The sequence below is a fragment of the Cebus imitator genome, unplaced genomic scaffold (assembly GCF_001604975.1).
Source record: "Cebus imitator isolate Cc_AM_T3 unplaced genomic scaffold, Cebus_imitator-1.0 Scaffold668, whole genome shotgun sequence".
In the NCBI taxonomy this organism is placed as follows: Eukaryota; Metazoa; Chordata; class Mammalia; order Primates; family Cebidae; genus Cebus; species Cebus imitator.
The window spans coordinates 500,833-519,559 of NW_016107983.1; the positions used below are offsets into that span (position 1 = coordinate 500,833).

At 54.1% G+C, this 18,727-nt stretch overlaps 1 protein-coding gene across 5 annotated transcripts in view; it reads left to right on the forward strand.

Annotated features, from left to right (window-relative positions):
* COL23A1 (collagen type XXIII alpha 1 chain) overlaps positions 1-18,727 on the forward strand; it is a 356,236-nt gene that overhangs the window by 310,473 nt on the left and 27,036 nt on the right. For all 5 annotated transcript variants that reach the window (XM_017518269.2, XM_017518273.2, XM_037734819.1 and 2 more), the window contains exons 6-8: positions 12,429-12,455; positions 13,668-13,694; positions 15,088-15,114. In XM_017518269.2, coding sequence (XP_017373758.1) covers positions 12,429-12,455; positions 13,668-13,694; positions 15,088-15,114 — 81 coding nt within the window. The remainder of the gene's footprint in view (positions 1-12,428; positions 12,456-13,667; positions 13,695-15,087; positions 15,115-18,727) is intronic.

Consider the following 18,727-nt stretch of genomic DNA (forward strand, 5'->3'; position numbering starts at 1 on the left):
GAATGGAGCACAAGGTCTCCATCTCTCAAGTGTGTGATTTGAGGGGAGGAGATGAGGTCCATGAAGACCTTGGAACCACACGTCCTACTCAGCAAGTGCTCAGAAGTCCCTGCCAATTTGGCCTCTGAGCTGCTTAAGCTGCTTTCTGGGCCTGTTGGGATTCTGAGCGCAAAGGGAGGCCTGTCGCTCACTCATCCTGCCCACTGTCCCCCAGTTGAGCATGAAATTCTCCCTTAGAGATGTTTACAGTACAGTGGGTAGAGCTGTAATACATATAGATGGGGTTTGCAGCCCCACAGAGGAAGGAGAGGCTAGTTCCACCTGGGACCTCGGGAGGCCACACAGAAGAAGGACATTTGAGGTGGCCTGAGAGACGAGTAGGAGTTTGGCAGGAGGAAAGCATTCCACACAGCACCATCACAGCACGGTGAGCCCTGCATGGAGGCATGAGGGGCAGGAGGTCCCCTGTGCCAGGCATGGGGCAGGGAGACCAGGGAAGGTGATGCTGAGTGGCCCAGAGAGTGGAGAGCGCCCCTCACCCACCCAGCAGAAGAGCTTGGAGCCCACAGAAGGCCCTTAATGATAGATTTGTGTATGGAAAAGGCCTCCATAGGCCAGCCATGGTGGGTCATGCCTGTGATCCCAGTATTTTGGGAGGCTAAGGTGGACAGATCACTTGAGGCTAGGAGTTCGAGACCAGCCGACCAGCATGGTGATACCCCATCTCTACTAAAAATATAAAGATTAGCCAAGCATGATGGTGGATGCCTGTAATCACAGCTACTTGGGGGGCTGAAACACGAGAATCGCTGGAACCCAAGAGGCGAAGGTTGCAGTGAGCCGAGATTGCACCACTGCACTCCAGCCTGGGCAACAGAGCGAGATTGTCTCAAAAACAAAGCAAAACAACAACAACAAAGAAAAAAGGAAAGCTTTCGTCTGGGCAGTGGCTCACTCCTGGAATTCCAGCACCATGGGAAGCCAAGGCAGGAGGATCACTTGAGCCCAGAATTTCAAGACCAGCCTGGGCGATATGACAAAACTCCATCTCTCTCTCTTTTGTTTTTGTTTTTTGTTTTTTGTTTTTTTGAGACGGAGTCTTGATTCGTCACCCAGGCAGGAGTGCAGTGACATGATCTCAGCTTCTCGGCTCACTGCAACATTTGCCTCCCAGGTTCAAGTGATTCTCATGCCTCAGCCTCCCAAGTAGCTAGGATTACAAGCGCCCACCACCACACCTGGCTAACTTTTTGTATTTTTAGTAGAGATGAGGTTTTGTCATGTGTTGCCCAGGCTGGTCTCAAACTCCTGGGCTCAGGCAAACCGCCCCCCGACTCAGCCTCCCAAAGTGCTAGGATTAGAGGCATGAGCTGCCATTCAAGGCCGAAACTCCAACTCTTTTAAAAAGTAAAATTTTAAATCAATCAATTAATTATTAAAAAGTAGAAAAGGCCTCCCTGGCTACGGGGCAGAGACCAGAGGAAGGTGTGCAGGTAGGAGGCGTTTGTGCTAATTTGCTGGCGAAGCCTGAATGACCGAGAAACGAGGGCTGGCAGGCGCTGCAGGTCAGCTCTGAGCAGAACCAGAACTGCACACACCGCACCTCCTGGGCCCCAGAGCACCGTGTCCAAGCCCCTCTGGAGTCAAGGGAGCAGGGGCTGCACTTCATCTCCGGCCTTAGTCCGGGGAGCCCCCAGGGGACTGCGAGAGCTCTGGGCTGAAATGTGGTCTGTGAGATGGGGCCTCGGCCTGGGACCAATTTTGAAGTGAAGAACGCAGATAGACTGTTTGGAATTAATCAAGTGAACAAAAAAGGCCCACGGAGCACTGCACATTCACGTGCTCTCTTGCACTCTCATAGTTCAAAAACATCTTTGATTGTAAAAATGTAATTCATTAAATGATTCATCTGTAATATCCCAAATTCATCTGTTTTTAGATTTCAACATCCTCCATCTCGTTTTCATCCGACCCCTACACTGCCATCCCGCCAATCCCCAGATTCTAGTGGAGCTGGGACAGGATGAAAGCGGACCCCAGAGTCCCCAATAACAGCCCCCAGACTGGAACCTCAGGGAGATGCAACCAGGGCCACCATGCTGGCTGTTCTCCCTGGGGCCCTGAGCCAGCACAGGGCAAGTGTCTTGAGTCCAGCCCCTTGTCTTGGTCCAGCACCGTCCCCAGTGTCCCTAGGAGTGTCCCATGTGGGGCAGCCCAGCAACAGGAAGCAGCCACTCCAGGTCAGCAGGGCCGGAGCTACTGGTCCGCCCTTGGCTCCCAGATACCTCCTGTGTCTGCTGCACATTTTTACATCCTCCTGGCAGCGGCCTGGGTGCCTGCTGTCCACACCTAGCTCTGGGAGGTGACTTAGCAGGGACAGCAGTGCAGGGGGCCCAGCAGAGGGGGTTGGTCCTGCACTTTGCCAGTTTGTCTGTGACATGTTTGCAGCGTGGTCACTGGCTGGAACCCCTCCCGCTGCCCCAGGCAAAGAGCACCCTCACAGCACCCTCACCCCGTGGCCTGGAAGAACGTATTCACAGACAGGCCTGCACAAGGTCACTGACCCAAGCCCAGGTCTTCAAAGCAAAGAGACTAAAAAGAAAGCAATGATTTGGGTATGAAGCTGCCCCGCCCAGGACTCAGGGCTGGCACCATGACCAGTCCATGCCGTGGAGGCAGAATGGCACGTCCCTAACCCTGCCAAGTCTTACCCACTTCAATTGTTGGGGGAGCCAAGTAGACAACCTCAGGAGAGGCTCAGAGTTGGGCACACAGACTGGGTTCAGGGACCGTTCCGCTACCCTGACAATTGTCAACGCCAGCAGGGGGAGCCTGTGAGGCCGAAGGCGCCCCTTTTGGACCTGAGTCCTCAATGGCCAGCGTCCTGGCTGACCTGCCAGGCTGTGGCCCTAGGGCAGGAGTCTGCCAGGCTGGCAGCCCCTTCGGCAGGTCAAGAGTGCCCTCTAGTGTTCCCTGGCCAGGCACCCAAGCCAGCGGGATAGATGTTCATTCACGGTTGATCCATTCAGCAGGTATTTACTGTGTTCTCATTATGCACAAGGCGCTTGGGCATTTGGGATATCATAGCAGGAAGCACATCCAGGGGGTCCCTCCCGACTTGGAGCCTGTGGTTGAGTGGGAGAGAGAACAAAACACTCCCACAAATTCCAGCTTCACTGTGCATCGTAGCCAGGGCTAGGAAGCAGAGCTCCTGTAACCCAGACCTGGCCAGGTGGGGCTCAGCGGCACCACCTTGAGAAAGGGAGGTGTGAGTCGAAGTCAGAAGGCGAAGAAGATGCTGACAGTGGGGAGTTTCAGGGCAACATCCAGACAGTGGGTGCACCCAAGATGGGCCAGGCTGGTAAGGGTATAAAGGGAGGTGAGAAGCCCGTGGCCCTGAAGCATCCAGCCTTGAGGAATCCATCCCGGGTAGCTGGACAAAGGGGCCTACAGCCCCACCCAGCCAAGCTGAGAGCCCTCCCCCGGCTGGAGCCTGAGGCCTCATCTTCTCGGCCACATGGAGGTTCAGGGCACAATTGAGCCAGGCGCAGCAAGGTGGAGGGCCTAGCCTGAGAAGAGCCACCGGGCTTAAACCAAATCTTTGCAAACCCATCAGTCTGCCCAGGAAGCAGTGAGTTCCACATCACTGGGGGTGTGCAAGCCAAGGCTGAACATCCACTGGTCAGGAAGGGCATCTGGTGGGCACTGGAGCCTTGGGGCTGGTCACTGGGAGGAAAGGTGGCAGGAAGACAAAGCAGTGAGTCTATAAGTGAGAAACTGAAGGGGCAGGAGAGGAGTCTGGAAGGAAGTGCTCAGGAAGAAGAAGCTGTCTTTGAGCGCCAGGCCCGGTGTACGGCTTTGCCGTGAGTGCAGTAGATAAGGGTGTGCCAGGTGCTACAGCAGCCAGAGGAGGGCAGTTAACAGGAAGGGCATGGGCTCACCGGCTCACCGCTGCCTGCAGGGGCCAGCAGGTGAGAAAATAGGTGAGGCTGGTTGGGCATAGGAGAACAGAGAAAATGGCAGGGCCTGGGGTGAATGAGGGGTACCTGCCCCATTGGGGTGCAGTTCTGCCCATGCAGAGTCACCACTACCGTATCTTCCAGTATTTCCAGAGAAGCTGGAAATCCAAATTCTACACAAAATCTTTGCATTTTTAAGCGTTTCAACCAATTCTTTACCAGTGGGTGACAATTGTCTGTGGAAACCAAAGAGGGCCCACCCGCAGCCTAGGGGGCAGCTATTAGGGAGGCTGGGAAACCAACCACAAGAGCGGCCCCGGCAGGTCAAGGGTGGGGCAGGAGGGCAGAGCTCGGCCTCGGCGTGGTCCAGGAGCCACAGGGTGGGGCAGAGTGGCTGCAGCCTCAGTGTGTGCTTCAAGCTGTCTCCACGCTGTGGCGGTCACCCTTCTGTGGCGGTCACCCTTCTGTGATGGTCACCCTTCTGTGATGGTCACCCTTCCGGTCAGCTGCTGCTCCCTACTCCAGATTTCCACCCCATCCACAGCTGCCACCAAAATGAGCTGACCGTGTGTTCCTCCAGACTTCCTTCTGCCAGACCAGCCCACTGTGCCTGAGCTGGGGATCCTACCAGCTCAGGAAGACACATCCTGGCCTCCTTGTCCCATCCTCCATCCTCCTTCACCCCATGAAAGTCAAGCTCTTTCCTCTCCATCACCCTAATGAGGAACAATATTTTCTGATACCTGTTAGGGTAATCGTGTCTCTCCCCACCAGTCACCGGCAAATGTGTCATTTCAGCAGGTATTTGGGGATCGGTTCAAAGGCACAGTGCTGTAAACACTGCCTCTGCTAGCCATGATGTGTGACATGGACATGCGTGCAATTACTTCCAGCACACTCGGGTATCACTGAGCAGACCTTCTCCCCAAAATAGAAGCCAGCTGCTTTCACTGCCTTACAGCATCATAGAACTGAAAGGGCCGTAGGAGATTTTCTAGGCCAAGGGTTACAAACTCAGGTGTGCTGTAGAGCTGGCGAGTCACCTAGCTGTGGGCAGCAGGCCAGGTGTGAGACCACCGGGAAGGGTGGAGCCTATGGGCCGGGGTCTGTGAGATCTCCCAGCTTTTCAAGAAAAGCCCAAACTCTGGATGTTTATGTAAAAAGTTCCAATTTTTAAATGTTGTGACTAGTTCAGTTGGCTTTGGGTTCTTTGTTTTCGTTTGTTTGAGACAAGGTCTCCGTCTATCACCCAGGCTGGAGTGTCGTGGTAACATCATAGCTCACTGCAGCCTCAAACTCCAGGATTTAAGCAATCCTCCCACCTAAGCCTCCTAAGTAGCTGGGACTACAGGCATGGGCCACCACACCCAACTCTTTTTTTTTTTAAGAGCTGTAATGTCATTATGTTGCCCAGGTTGGTCTTAAAATCCTGAGCCCAAGCGATCCTCCTACCTTGGCCTTCCAAAATGCTGGAATTTACATGAGCAAATCATGCCCCGCCTGGGTTCTTTTAACTGCACAGGTCAAATAAAACCTGGCTCCAGGAAAGACGTTGAACAATTTCAGCCCCTCACATTACAGATGAGCAGCACAGAGGGAGGAAGCCCAAGCAAGGCCGAGGAGCACATGAGGGGCGAACCCCTGGCCTTGGTGCAAGCTCTTCGGACCCCACCCAGCTCAAGCTCCTACAGTTTGCTGAGTTGAGGTGCAAAGGTCACTACAGAGCCCACTCTACAAAATGCCCTCGATCCCAGGAAGAAGTGCTCCAGGAAGGATATTGTGCCACCCTCAGGGCACCAGCAGCAGCTGGACTGAACCTAAGTTTGAGGGTCGTTTCTTCCTTTCCCTAGCACAAAGAATTTGAATTTGGGAAATTGCTAAGCCCCAGGCAGACTTGCTGCAGCTCACGTGTGTACAAAGAGCCTAGGCTGAGAAATCAGAACCATATGTGCTGACCTGCCCTGAGAGGGGCTGCCCACCCACCCCTCATCCACCAGCCAGCCCTAATGAGGGCTGGGAGGAGGCTCAGGGAACCTTCACACAGGAATGTGCACTTCCCAGACTGGGACCTCAGGCCCCATCAGCCTTGTAATTTGATGAATTGTCAACATCTGGGCATAATTACTAGGCCCTGGCCTGGTAATCTTGGTAAGCCCTTCTTCCAGGGGCCTTGTCCTAGTGCATTTTAAGGGCTCCATTCCCTGACAGGAGCCGTCAGCATTAATTACAACCAGAAAGCAAGACAGGCACCCCACTCTGGCTGATTTGAGCATTTACTCCTGTCTGCATCTAAACGTGGCCAGTTTATTCATTTGGTTCAGTTCAGCAGATGCTGGAGACTATCTCAGGGAGGGCTGGACCACAGTCAGGGGAGGACAGGGCCAGCCCTGGACCTTTCCCTGACATGGAGTAACAGGGTCAGCACAGGCTTTCTGCCTGATGAGCATCAAGACACTCCAGGGATGGCCGGGCGCGGTGGCTCAGGCCTGTAATCCCAGCACTTTGGGAGGCCGAGGCGGGTGGATCACGAGGTCAAGAGATCGAGACCATCCTGGTCAACATGGTGAAACCCCGTCTCTACTAAAAATACAAAAACATTAGCTGGGCATGGTGGTGCGTGCCTGTAATCCCAGCTACTCAGGAGGCTGAGGCAGGAGAATTGCCTGAACCCAGGAGGCGGAGGTTGCAGTGAGCCGAGATCGCGCCATTGCACTCCAGCCTGGGTAACAAGAGCGAAACTCCGTCTCAAAAAAAAAAAATAAAAAAATAAAAAATAAAAAAAAAAGACACTCCAGGGATGAAGCCACCACACCTCACATCCCAAATGCACTTCACTAGGAAACCTCCCCTCTTTAGCTACATAGTTGTAGGACCACAAAGTTCAATTGCCTGCATAGTACCAGGCCAATTACACTGAGACAGCAGGGTTTGCTGCAGAGAAAGAGTATAATGATTGCAGGCCATCCAGCAATGAGATGGAGGAGACCCTCAAATCCATCTTCCTGAGGAGTTCTGGGCCGGGATGTTTAAGGGGATCATGGAAGGTGAGGGGCTGGAAAATTGGGGTCATTGATTGGTCAGGGCAAGGGAGATGAAATCAGCATGATGTGGAGACTGCATTCTTCAGTGAATTAGCTCCCATGGGATCCTTCAGACCAGCTGACTTTGTAGTTTCATTAGTGTACACGATTTGAAAGAATATCTCAAAGGGAAAACTTAATTTTTTACATTCAAATTGCTATCTATAGAGCAATTAAGGGGAACCATGACCCTGTAAGAGAATCTGCACAATTCTGAGGCAGCAGGAAAACAGTTCTGAGGAAGGGGTCAGGGAGCACGCTGACCTCATGATGATGCTGAGTGTGCTGCAAGCTTGGTTTATTTTTGTTCCTCCCCCTCCCTTCTTCCCTAATTAATTTTATAAAGTTTATAGGGATAGTTTCAACACTTGTTAATATGGCTCGAAAGATGGCTCTGTGAACCTGGCTTAGGAAATACTCAACAGGCCGAGGGAGGGAGAGAGCAAAGCCCTAACTTCACAGGTGCCACCAGCGGCACTGTCCAGGGTTCTACTGCTGGCCCCTTGGAAGGCCACACACAGGTCACTCCCAGCACTGCCCCCCAGGGCCAGGGCAGACCCTAATCCAGTGTCTGCTTGCCCATGGGGCCTCGCATCTTGCATTGGTCTGGGAAACAAAGGACACTGACCTGGGACCCAACTTGAACTTGTCGTTTGAGAGGAGAATGGCATGACTTGCATTTCACAAATGAGGAAACTGAGATCAAGGACAGCCAGTCCCAGAGCAAGGCAAGGGACTGAGGCAACACTAGGGGCAGGGGGCTGCCCATCTTGCCTTGCTCTGGGACAGCTGGCCGCCTCGCCTGCTACTCATGTGCAGCCCGGAGCTTTGTTTGTTTCTCACACATCCGGAAACACCCTGGAGCCCAGCTGATCTCCAGGGGGAAAGAGTGATTTAAAGCAGAACCGAGGCTTGTAAACAGCTGTGAGGTTTCTCAGAGGGCAGAAGGCGTTGAAAACCTTTGGTGGATTCAAGGGCTTTGATCAGACAGGGGAGGGAGCTGGACAGTCATGAGCATCTCCAGGCACATTGCTGTGGCATCTGTATATGAGGAAGCTGAGGCTCAGAGGAGGGATTTGAACCCGGGCCCTGCAAGGCCAAACCCTGGCCTTCACTCTGTGAGTTGCTGGTAAACCTCCCCAAGCTACCTTCCTTCCCACTCCATCTGTGGGAGATGCAGGGAGATGAGCGGGGCAGCTGATGGCCAGTGCCCTGTTGTCTGGGGTGGGGAAGGGCTGCCTGGATAGGAGAGACCACCCACCACCACCACCCAGGGCATCCCCCCGTCCATTCTGGGGCTCTGCCCTTCCAGACTGCCCAGCTGCTCAGAACAACCCTCACTCTGCTCAGAAGGACTTGACTTGGGCTTGAACACTCAGACACTTGCCCTGCCCTACCTTTGTCCAGCCTGACCACAGCCCCACCCCATGTTTTCCTTGGCTCCATTCAGACCAGCCCCAGGTCCTTCCCTGAGGTTTTGTCCTCTCAAGAACACCCAGAGCTGGGCTCAGCCCCCGCTCCACAGTAGAAACACCTAGTTTGTAGACGGTCTGCACAGTCTCACACCTCAGTTGCTTTGCTAAGACCCAGCCAGGCATTGAGTCCATCAGAACTGAGTTCCCTGAGCCCACTGCAGGGGTGGAAGGAGTGCTGTCCTTTTAAAGACCCTCAAAGTAGAATGACGGCTCAGACAGCCTGCAGGAAAGAAACCTGTTCCGCAGAGCGTAACTCAGTGCTTCTCAAACTTACTTAACCGTGGAATCCCTGTCTCCAGGCAAGCCTGTTGGCACCCTGCAGGGCAGTGTGCTGTGGGACACCAGTTTGGGAAAGGCATTCTGTAGGGTAATTGTGGGCAGGGTCCATCTCCTGGAGATTCACAGCCAGGGTCCCCCAGCCCAGAGGGCAGGCCCAACTTCCCCAGGACAGGAGGAGAGGTCAGAATCACATCCCCAAGCCAGGCAGGTACATCTGACTCCAAAGCCAGCTGCTCCCTCCATGCCAACCTCGGAGTCCCCTCCTCAGTGACCACACCCACCCAGCGACCTCTCCCAGGTTAGCCACTGCCCCATACAGAGAGCTCGGGGACTGGGGACGGCTTTCTTGCCCAGGTGTCATCCTGGCTGTGGGTTGGCTCTGTCCCAGGGGCTGGCCCAGCCCCGTCTGCTCCATCAGTTTTCACACAGGGAGCTTCGGTGCCGGCACGGACATCCACTCAATCTCAGCTCCAGGCTTGGCTTCTGGGAATTGGAATCGACTTCCCTTCAGCCCATAGTGGGGGCTCCCAAGAGCACTGCACACCCCACACCCTCTGCCTCTACTGGGAAGCTACAAACTGTATTCGCCTGTAAAAAACTCCCAGGGCTCTGTGATCACCCATACAGGCAGCATCTTTGGTGGGAAAATTGGTTTTCTGTCACAGATGGGGCTTCTCACACATCAGAAAGAAGCCTTGGGGACCAAGCCCGCACCATCAGTGACCTCTCAGGAACAGTCTTATGTTGGCAGAGGGCAGCGTCCAGCTCAGAAGGACTGTGGCCACTATAAGGTCTGATCAGGCAGACTTTTCCAGAAACAGCCGGCAGCACTGAGACGCTCTCTCTGAGGTTGAGGCCAAGGGACAGCCTGCGCTGTCTTCCACAGGCACTTCTAGAAAGGCAGAGCCCTGTGGTTCTGTGTGCTTCACATCCAGGGGCCTTGGAGCATGGAGGGTTTAACAGAGGCATGCCAGGCCTAGAACAGGAGAGTGTGGCCAGGAGGCCAGACAGCGCCTCGGCAGGGCCTGCGGTGCAGGTGGGATGGAGACGTGGGGCCCAGACCCGCTCCAGCTGCATTGCCCTAGGCTAGGTCTTCCCCTCACTAGGCCTCAGTTTCCTTCTCTGTAAGATGGGGATGATGACACCTACTGTATAGGGTTGCTGTGTGATTAAGACTGAGTAGGGGCCAGGAGGAGCTCCCTGAAGAGACCAGGAAGGACCAGCCCCCATGTGTGTGGAGTCAGCCCCAGGGAGGAGTCCAGGGTGGGGATGCCCAGGGGGACGTGGCCCTGAGGACACCCAGCAGGGCCTGGGTCAGGGGCTAGCTGGACAAGGGACAGGGCCCAATTTAGTGGACTACCAAGGGCAGAAGACCTGGGGTGTGGACTCCAGGATCAGGATAGTCTGGCACGAAGACACTGTCCAGCTAGGGCAGCTCCTGGGAGGCTCGTGGTAAGGACTAGAACTGCGCCTGTGATGGGGGCTGAGGCCCTGACCTGGGTCTCCCAGGGCGTGAACCCTCAAGACTTTGGAATGGCCCCACTCTCTCTCTCCTGGGACCCCAGTTGTCCCCAGGCCATTACTCTGATGGCCAAACCCTCAGCGACCGAGAGACTGGTGGCCAGAAGCACTTAGACACCAATTTTTAGAAGTGCCCTGTTTTCCTTCCATCAGCGAGGCCCTGGCTGTGAGCCCCATGTGGAGTGGTCACTTTCACACCATCTGGGAATCGGCAGATGGGCCATCTCCACACGAGGCGGTCTGGAGGCTGAGCCAAGGAAGCCAGCAGCTTACCTCCTGCCTGGCAGGTGGGGGCCAGCTCCCATTTGTGTTCAGAGCGGGGGCCAGGAAAGGCTTCCCAGAGCAGGAGACTGTCCCGGGAGATGAGCTGCCTCCCACCAGGTGTAGATGCAGGGAAAGCACTCCAGGCAGAGGGAACAGAGAGCCGAGGGATGAAGACGGAAAGGAAGCCAGAAAGCTCGGGGACGGACGGGGGCGCAGAGTGACCAAATGGCAGAAGCTGGCCCTAGCTACAGAGGACCCTGATGCTGGGCCTAGGAGTCCATCCTCAGCCAGTGGAAGCCTGGAGAGGCCAGGACAGCCCTGAGCGAAGGCTGCGTGACAGCCACAGGTTGGGGGCTGAAGAGAGGCGCTGAGAACTGCGCGGCCCCTCTGCTCCTCTGCCGCCCTCGGGGGCCTCCCTCCCACCTTGGCCAGGCTGCTCTCTTGCCTACAGGGCCCTCCCTCCACCACATACACACACTTGTTAGGTCCTAATCCCCAACGTTACTGTCCCCACAGTGCACCCTCCTGGCTAGAAGCTGGCAGAGCTTCCAGCTCTCCGCCTCCCCTTTCTACTGTGCAGTGTGTGCATTTACAGCATTATCGCTCTCGCTCGACTTCCTTGTTTGATTTTGCACACATTTCCCGGGCACAGGCTGCCTGTCAGAGGCACAGGGATTAGACTCTTTTCCTGACTGTACAAGGGAAGAGTTGTGTAGACCCCACATTAGCAACAGTTCATGTCACATGCAACAGTTAGAATACATGTGGTGGGAACAGGGACAGATGGCCTGACTCTGGGAAGGAGAGAATCCTAGAAGGCTTCCTGGAAGAGGAGGCAGCTGAGCTAAAGATGGACAAAGAAGGGAAGGATGTGCCAGCAGGTGGGCAGTGTGTGCAAAGATTCAGAAGTGTGGAGCTTTGTCCGTCATTGCTGGGGCCCAGAGTGAAATGTATGTGGGGATGAGGGGACGGTGGTGGGGAGGAGATGGGGGCTGGCAGAGACCAGGCAGCCCTGGTCCCAGCGTCCCTACCAACTGGATTCCTCCCCACCTCCACACAGAGGGGAGCTAGGTGAGGCTTTGTTGAGTGGGCGGTGGATGGACAGGTGAAGAAAGGGTGTGTGTAGCTGGCCCTTTGCAGACTCTGCAGGGGACCAGAAGGTCCCTGAGGGTCCCCACCCTCTGGACGCACCCTGGTGTAATTTGGCTTCTCTCCAGCTTTACTTTTGTCTGCAGAGGCTGCAGCAAGGCAGGAAGCTCAAAGAGCCTTCAAGGCTCTGCCAGTTACAAACGACAGGAACTCAATCCAAGTTGGCTTAATTAAGGAAAAATGAAAGTATTGATTAGCTCACAAACTGACATGTGCAGGGGTTGTTTCAGCTTCAGGCCGTCACCTCTGTCTTTCTCTGTCTCTCAGCTCTGCTTTCCTCTCTGTTGGCTTTTTCTCAAGCCACATGGTGGCCCCTGGGAGCTCCAGGCTTAGCCCTGTCAGGAGGAAAGAGCCCTTTTCCCCTAAATCCCCACCATTAAGTCCCAGGCAAGATGCTCATGGCTCAGTTTGGGTCTCAGGCTCATCGCTGACCCTGTCACCATGGCAGAGGGAATTCGGTCACATGCCGACCCCAGCAGCCCACTCAGACCCCATGGGTGGGGATTCTGGGCAGCAGACAACACACAGATGCCTTTTCCCTCCCCCTCCCCCAGCCCCAGGCCACATGGACTGAACCCAGACCCTGGGCTTGGACAGGCTTTGTTTTCTTGTTACTGAATAATGCACCTGGGTCCTAAGACTCAGAGGAGGTGCTGTCCCCATGTGTAACCTGTGTTCTCTCTCTCTCTCTTGTTTTCCAGGGACCCCTGGGTCTGGATGGCAAGCCCGTAAGTAATGACAGGGCAATTCCAGGCGGTCCTGGGCTGGGGCTGCCACTATGGAGCTGGGAGTGACCGCTGGGCACTGGAGGGAAGCAGCCACTGGGAACTTGGTTCAGCACAGAGAGGAGCATTTTGGGTGTCAAACTTGAGTTTAAGTCTAGCTCCACCATCTGCTGACAGTGACCAAGGGGAGGCCTCCTCACCTCCCAAGCCTGAGGCTTCTTGTCTGTCAAGTGCATGCATGAACACCCCCCACCCCCAGCATAGGGATGCTGTGGGTCGATGGAGAACTGTGGACAGCACAGTCCCTGGGGTCTAGTCAGCCCTCAAAGCCTGTGAGGCCCTCCCAGCAGGCCCCAGGCACAGTGTCCTCACTACATTCTCAAGACTGCCGTGGTGGGCATCAAGCTGAGTTCTCAACATCTGCGCCAGGAGCCTGTGTTCCCAGGCATCCTCAACAGATGGGCAGAACATGCAGGGAGACATGAGCACAATTAAATAAGTAATTTGAGGTGGATGGATGGATGACGGCTAGATAGATGGGTGGATGAATGGATTGGTGAGTGAATGCGTGGGTGGATGTAGGGGTGGGTGGATGTAGGGATGGTCGGACAGTAAATGAATGGGTGGATGGGTGGGTGGGTGAGTGGATGGATGGATGAACGGATTGGTGAATGGCTAGGTGGGTGCATGGGTGGGTGGATGGATGGATGGATGGATGGATGACTCATACAGGGATGAACAGATGGAGCCCATACTCTAAGGAGCTCCTTCCATTAAAGAAGAGAATGCTTTTTTTGGAGAAATAAGAAAGAAAAAAGAAAAGAATGCCTCTGAGAGAGAATCTCTGTCTACTGCCTGCCTTGTAGATTCCAGAAAGATGGCAGTGGTCTCCCACTGACATGGACAGGGTGGGTGCTGAGCAGTAGGGGACCATGTGTGCCCTCTGGGAGGAGTGGCCAGTGCATGTGCCCCTCTCTCTGCTGCAAGGATGCCAGTGGGCCCTTGCTGGTCACCCCCAAGTCCCCCGTCTCCCTCAGGCTGAGGACTGAGGTGTGAAGCTTCCTTGGACCAGCCAGGGCAGCTCTCATTGAGGGCTGACAGCTCGTGGTGATTTTCCACTCAGCCGGCTGCAGGTCTGCTCAGCAGGGAAGCCGGAAGCGGGGCCAGTCTAGGCCCCTCACTCAGGCCTGTTCTTTCTCCGCTTTCCTTCTCTAGGGACTTCCCGGCCCAAAAGGGGACAAGGTAAGTGATGCCAGAAGCTGTGCAGATGCAGTAGGCAGGTGAAGGAGGCCAGAAACCTGCGTCTGAACCCCAGCTCCAGTGTGCCCTCGAGCATGTCACAGCCCCTCCTAGAACCTCAGTTTCCCCATCTATAAAGCGGGAATCGCAATGCCTACCTTCTAAAATGGTTACAAGGCTCACATTTGACAATATAGCCTGCCCGGAGGGTTGAGTCAGTTCTCCTGGGACCAAAGCATAACCCAACTCAGAGGCCCAGTGTGCCTAGAATGACGAGTGTCCAGAGAACTTCATGGTGAAGAGGGGGTGCCAGGAGGGCTGGGACATTGAACCATGGCTGTTAGTGGTATTCTCTATGGGGAGGACACCCCTCAGGGATTCATGGCAGAGAGCTATCTCTGCGGCCCCTTGGGAGAAAGGCTTCCCTGGCATCAGGCACTGAAGTCCCCTGGAAAACGGGGACAGCCAAGTGCCTCAGAAGGGAACGGAAGAGACCTGTGTTACCCCTGGTGAAAGCTGGGGAGGGATCAGAGCAGGCCTGGTTGTGCCAGGGCCAGCTGGGTGCTCCCACGGCTGGACCATGTCCACCCCTGACCCGGACTTTGGAAATGGAAGGTGAGATCTGCAGATGGGCCCTGCTGTGATTTGGCAGCTCAGGCCAGGGCAGGCAGGGTTCCCGCCCCATTACCAGGGCTGAGGGAGCCATGGGGAGGCATGGGAGCTGGTGTTCAGAACCTCAGCTTTCCAGTCCAGCTCCACCACCAACTATGTGGCCTTGGCCAAGTTGTTGGGCTCTGTGGGCCTCAGTTTCCCCATCTGTAAATTAAGACCCAATGTCACAGAGCCACAAGAGGGATTGCATGAGGTCATGGTCTCAATGTTCTCCTCAAGGATGAGAGACTAGCACAGTTGGTAGGTGTCCTAATTACCTTCCCCCGGCCTTGGCTGATGCCACCGTGTCATAGAAGTGATTCCATCAGGGGCTTTGAAACCAGAGAGAACTGGTGTCTTAGTGTCTATTGCTGCTTAATGCACTGCCCCAAAACTGGGCGGTGGAAAGCAACATTAACTCATTACTATCCCTTCTGGAGGACATGGTGGGAGGGGCTGTCTGCTCTACAACGTCTGGGGCTTCAAATGACCAGGGATGACCGTAGTTAAGGGAACACCTGGTTTCAAGCCCTGGATCTCCTGGCTGTGTGACCTTGCGCAGGTTAAATGGCCTCACTGTTTCTGTTTCCTCATTGGAAATGGAAATAAAAATAGAGCCTACCTGCTATTTTCGTTAGAATTAAGTCAGCCCCTGTCTGTGAAGCACTGAGCACAGATGCTCGATGGGAAACGTGAAGAAATGATGAAAGCCGTGCTGCCACATCTCCCTGTCTCTTGTTCCTAGGGTGCAGCAGGAGACTTCGGCCCCCGGGTAAGAACCAGGCACGACCTCCCTCACTGCCCACACGGCTGGTTTTGTTTATAATAAGGCATAACTGGTGCTGCTTCTGGGTCCTGGCTCCCTGCAGCTCATCACAGAAAGAGGCCATGAGGCAGCCCTTCTTCCCCACCCATAGCACCCAGGCACCTGGGCTGCGAGGCTGCCACCTCCTGGACGGGTGGAGAGTCTCTGGAAGACGTCCAGGTCTTCATGCTTCTCGCTGTGGATGCCAGACAGTGGGGCTGGCACTTGACCCAGACTGGAGACTGAGTGTCCTGAGGACAGATGGCACCCCAAAAAGGTGGAAGGCTCTGGGGTCAGCAGAACTGAGCTCAAAGTTCAGCCCTGCCACCTGCCAGCTGAGTGACCCTGAACAAGTCACTTTGCCTTCTGAGACTCAGTTTCTTCAACTGTGAGTGGGGGGACAGCCCCCACCCCAAGAGGTTGTTGTGGGAGTGAAAAGGTAGTGGGAGCAGCAGTGCAGAGTGGGGCTACAGCTGTGGTTCAGCCTGGCGGGGGGCGCCTGTCCTGCCCCTCCACAGCCCTGAGTCGTGAGCAGGAACAGGGAAGGGGGCTGGCCAGGCCAAACCCCGAGGACACAGCTGCTCTGTGCCAGCCACATAAATCTGATGAGATTGCTCTGCAGTCAAAGAAAGGGTGCTCATGCTGAGTTTTGGCTGCTGAGAAAAATCCTTTTGTTTCCTTCTTGGTGGGTGTGTGGAGCTGATATTCCAAAAGGGGATGTCCTCTCCTCAACAGACTAGAAGTCCTGAGGCCCAGGGGTCATGGAAGAGTGGATCTCCTCCCAAGCCCCCCACCCTCCTCATGAATACCCTCCCTATGGTCCCGGTGTCCCAGTCATCAGGACACCACCCCCCAACACACACATACACAACACACACACACACACGTTTAGTGGCTTAGTGGCTGGACGTGGTGGCTCATGCCTGTAATCCCAACCCTTTGAGAGGTCGAGGCAGGCGGATCACCTGAGGTCAGGAGTTCGAGACCAGCCTGACCAACATGGTGAAACCCCATCTCTACTAAAGATACAAAAATTAGCTGGGCATGGTGGTGCATGCCTGTGGTCCCAGCTACTCTGGAGGCTGAGGCAAGAGAATTGCTTGAACCTGGGAGGCAGAGGTTGCAGTGAGCCGAGATCTCGCACCACTGCACTCTAGCCTGGGCAACAAGAGCGAGACTCCATCTCGAAAAAAAAAAAAGGTAGTGGCTTAAGACTTCAATTGCCATTATCTCTCATGGCCCCTGGGTTAGGGTTAGGCTCCCTCAGGAGGTTGTAGGCAGCCGGGCTGGGAGCCCCCGGTGATGGTGCCATCACATGGCTGCAGGTGGTGTGGATGCTGGCGGGTGCCCAGCTGGTAAGCAGCCATCCTTGAAGAAGGAGTCTACACACCTGATGACCTAACTGCCTTTCTCTGGGCTTGGTTAACTGGCTTTGCCACCAGGTGTCAAAAGCCTTTTGGTTTTTGAAATCTCCTTCCTGCCTTTCTGACCACACAATGTATCTGCTGACTAGATGGTTTTCCCACGGCTCAATCCGGGTTTTATAAGTAGAGACCATCACCTGTACAATCGCCGGATCCTCAAGGTAGACTGTCTAAGTGGGGGTCTGGGCCTGATGGCTTGCTGTGTTGCCCCCAACTCACCCCACATTTGCAGGGTTAGACCTCAGCTATCCAATCCCTGAGGGAGGACCAGGCAGGCTGGGCAAGAAAGAGCCCAAGAGCCTCTGCCAGGACCTGCTCCAGTGTCGGGCCCATTTACTGCTTTAATAAGTAGAGTCCAGGCCAGTAGTTCCCAGCCCAAGGCCCATTATAAAAGGAGCAGTGGGGAGCTAAGGGGGTATCTTCAAATTCTACATGATTCAGTGCAAAGTAAAACAGGAATTACCCACCACCATCACCACCCATGCCTGGTGACCTAACCAGACTGTCAGTTTTCTTGCCTTTTGAATGGAGCTATAACATTTTGATCAGGACCCTGCCCATTCCAGACCCACGGGAAGACCTGAGTGGTGGGTGTTGAGACCTTCTGCTGATTTTTTAACTGGGAAAGCAAGGGAATTTGTGTTACATGCAGTTTGATAAAGAGGTGAGCTATTTCAGATCAGGGTACATCTGAGGATGAAAAGAAGTATCTCAAAGGGACCATTTGCCTTGGCAGTGAGAGGAAGCTCTGCCTTCCCTAGCTCTGTAACCCTGGGCAAGTGACCCTCTGATCACCCCCCAACCCCAGCCATTCCATCTGTAAAATGGGACAATAACAGTGCCCTGGCCCATTCATCACAAAGGTTGAATAGGATCATCTTCGGCCGGGCGCGGTGGCTCACACCTGTAGTCCCAGCACTTTAGGAGGCCAAGGCAGGTGGCTCACTTGAGGTCAGGAGTCTGAAACAAGCCTGGCCAATGTGGTGAAACCCCATCTGTACTCAAAATACAAATAATAATAATAATAACCCCACCTACTCAGGAGGCTGAGGCAGGAGAATCCATTGAACCCAGGAGGTGGAGATTGCAGTGAGCCAAGATTGTGCCACTGCACTCCAGCCCAGGCAACAGAGCAAGAGACTCTGTCTTCAATTTAAAAAAAAAAAAAATTTTTTTTTTAATTATCTTCAGGATATCCTTGCTAGCTTAGTGCTAGGTCTTCCTTTCTTTGTTATAAGAAGGTTGGGATCCACTGGCACCATGACCCGGTGTTCTTCACTCCTATGCTCTGTGCCAGTGCAGGGTAGGCCCCGCTGGGCAGTGGTAGGTGGCAGTCACAGTGATCTTCCTTCATTTTGGGTTGGGCCATGAGGTGGGGCTCTGGCTGCCTGAGGTCTGACCCAGTACTAACATCAGGTTCTAAAGGTGGGGATTTAGTGCTGCATGAGAGAAACTGTGTGGCCCTTCATCATCCTTTTTTTTTCTTTTATTTTGAGATAATTGTAGATTTACATGTAGTTGTAGTAAATAACACCTGTGTCCCCTTCATCCAGTCTCCCCCAATGGTAACATCTTGCATCTCTGTAGTACAGTCTCACAATAGGAAATTAACATTGACATGATCCACCAACCTTATTCAGATGCCTCCAGCTATACACACACTTGTTTGTGTATTTAGTTCTATGCAATTTTAACACACTTATAGATTTGTGTAAGTACACAAAGGTCCCTCATGCTGTTCTTTTGTAGTTGCAGTCACCTTCATCCCCCCATCCCTAATGCCTGGCAACCATTGTGGGTTCTCCATCTCTATAACTTTGCCATTTCATGAGTGTTATGTAGATGCAACCACACAATATTAAGCTTTTGAGATGGACTTTTTTCACTCAGCGTAATCCTCCTGAGATGCATCTGAGGTGCTGCATGTGTCATGGCCTGTTCCTTTTGGTTGATTGCTGAGTTGTGTTCCATGATGTGGATGTACCCCAGCTCCTTAACCTTCCACCTACTGAAAGACTTTTGGATTGGTTTCCAGTTTGGAGCTGTTACTAATTAAGCAGCTGTGAACAAGGATAAATGCCCAAGAGTGCACCTCCATACTTAAAATGAAGTGGGAGTTGACCAACCAGGAAGGTCCTTCAGGAGACACTCAGTCC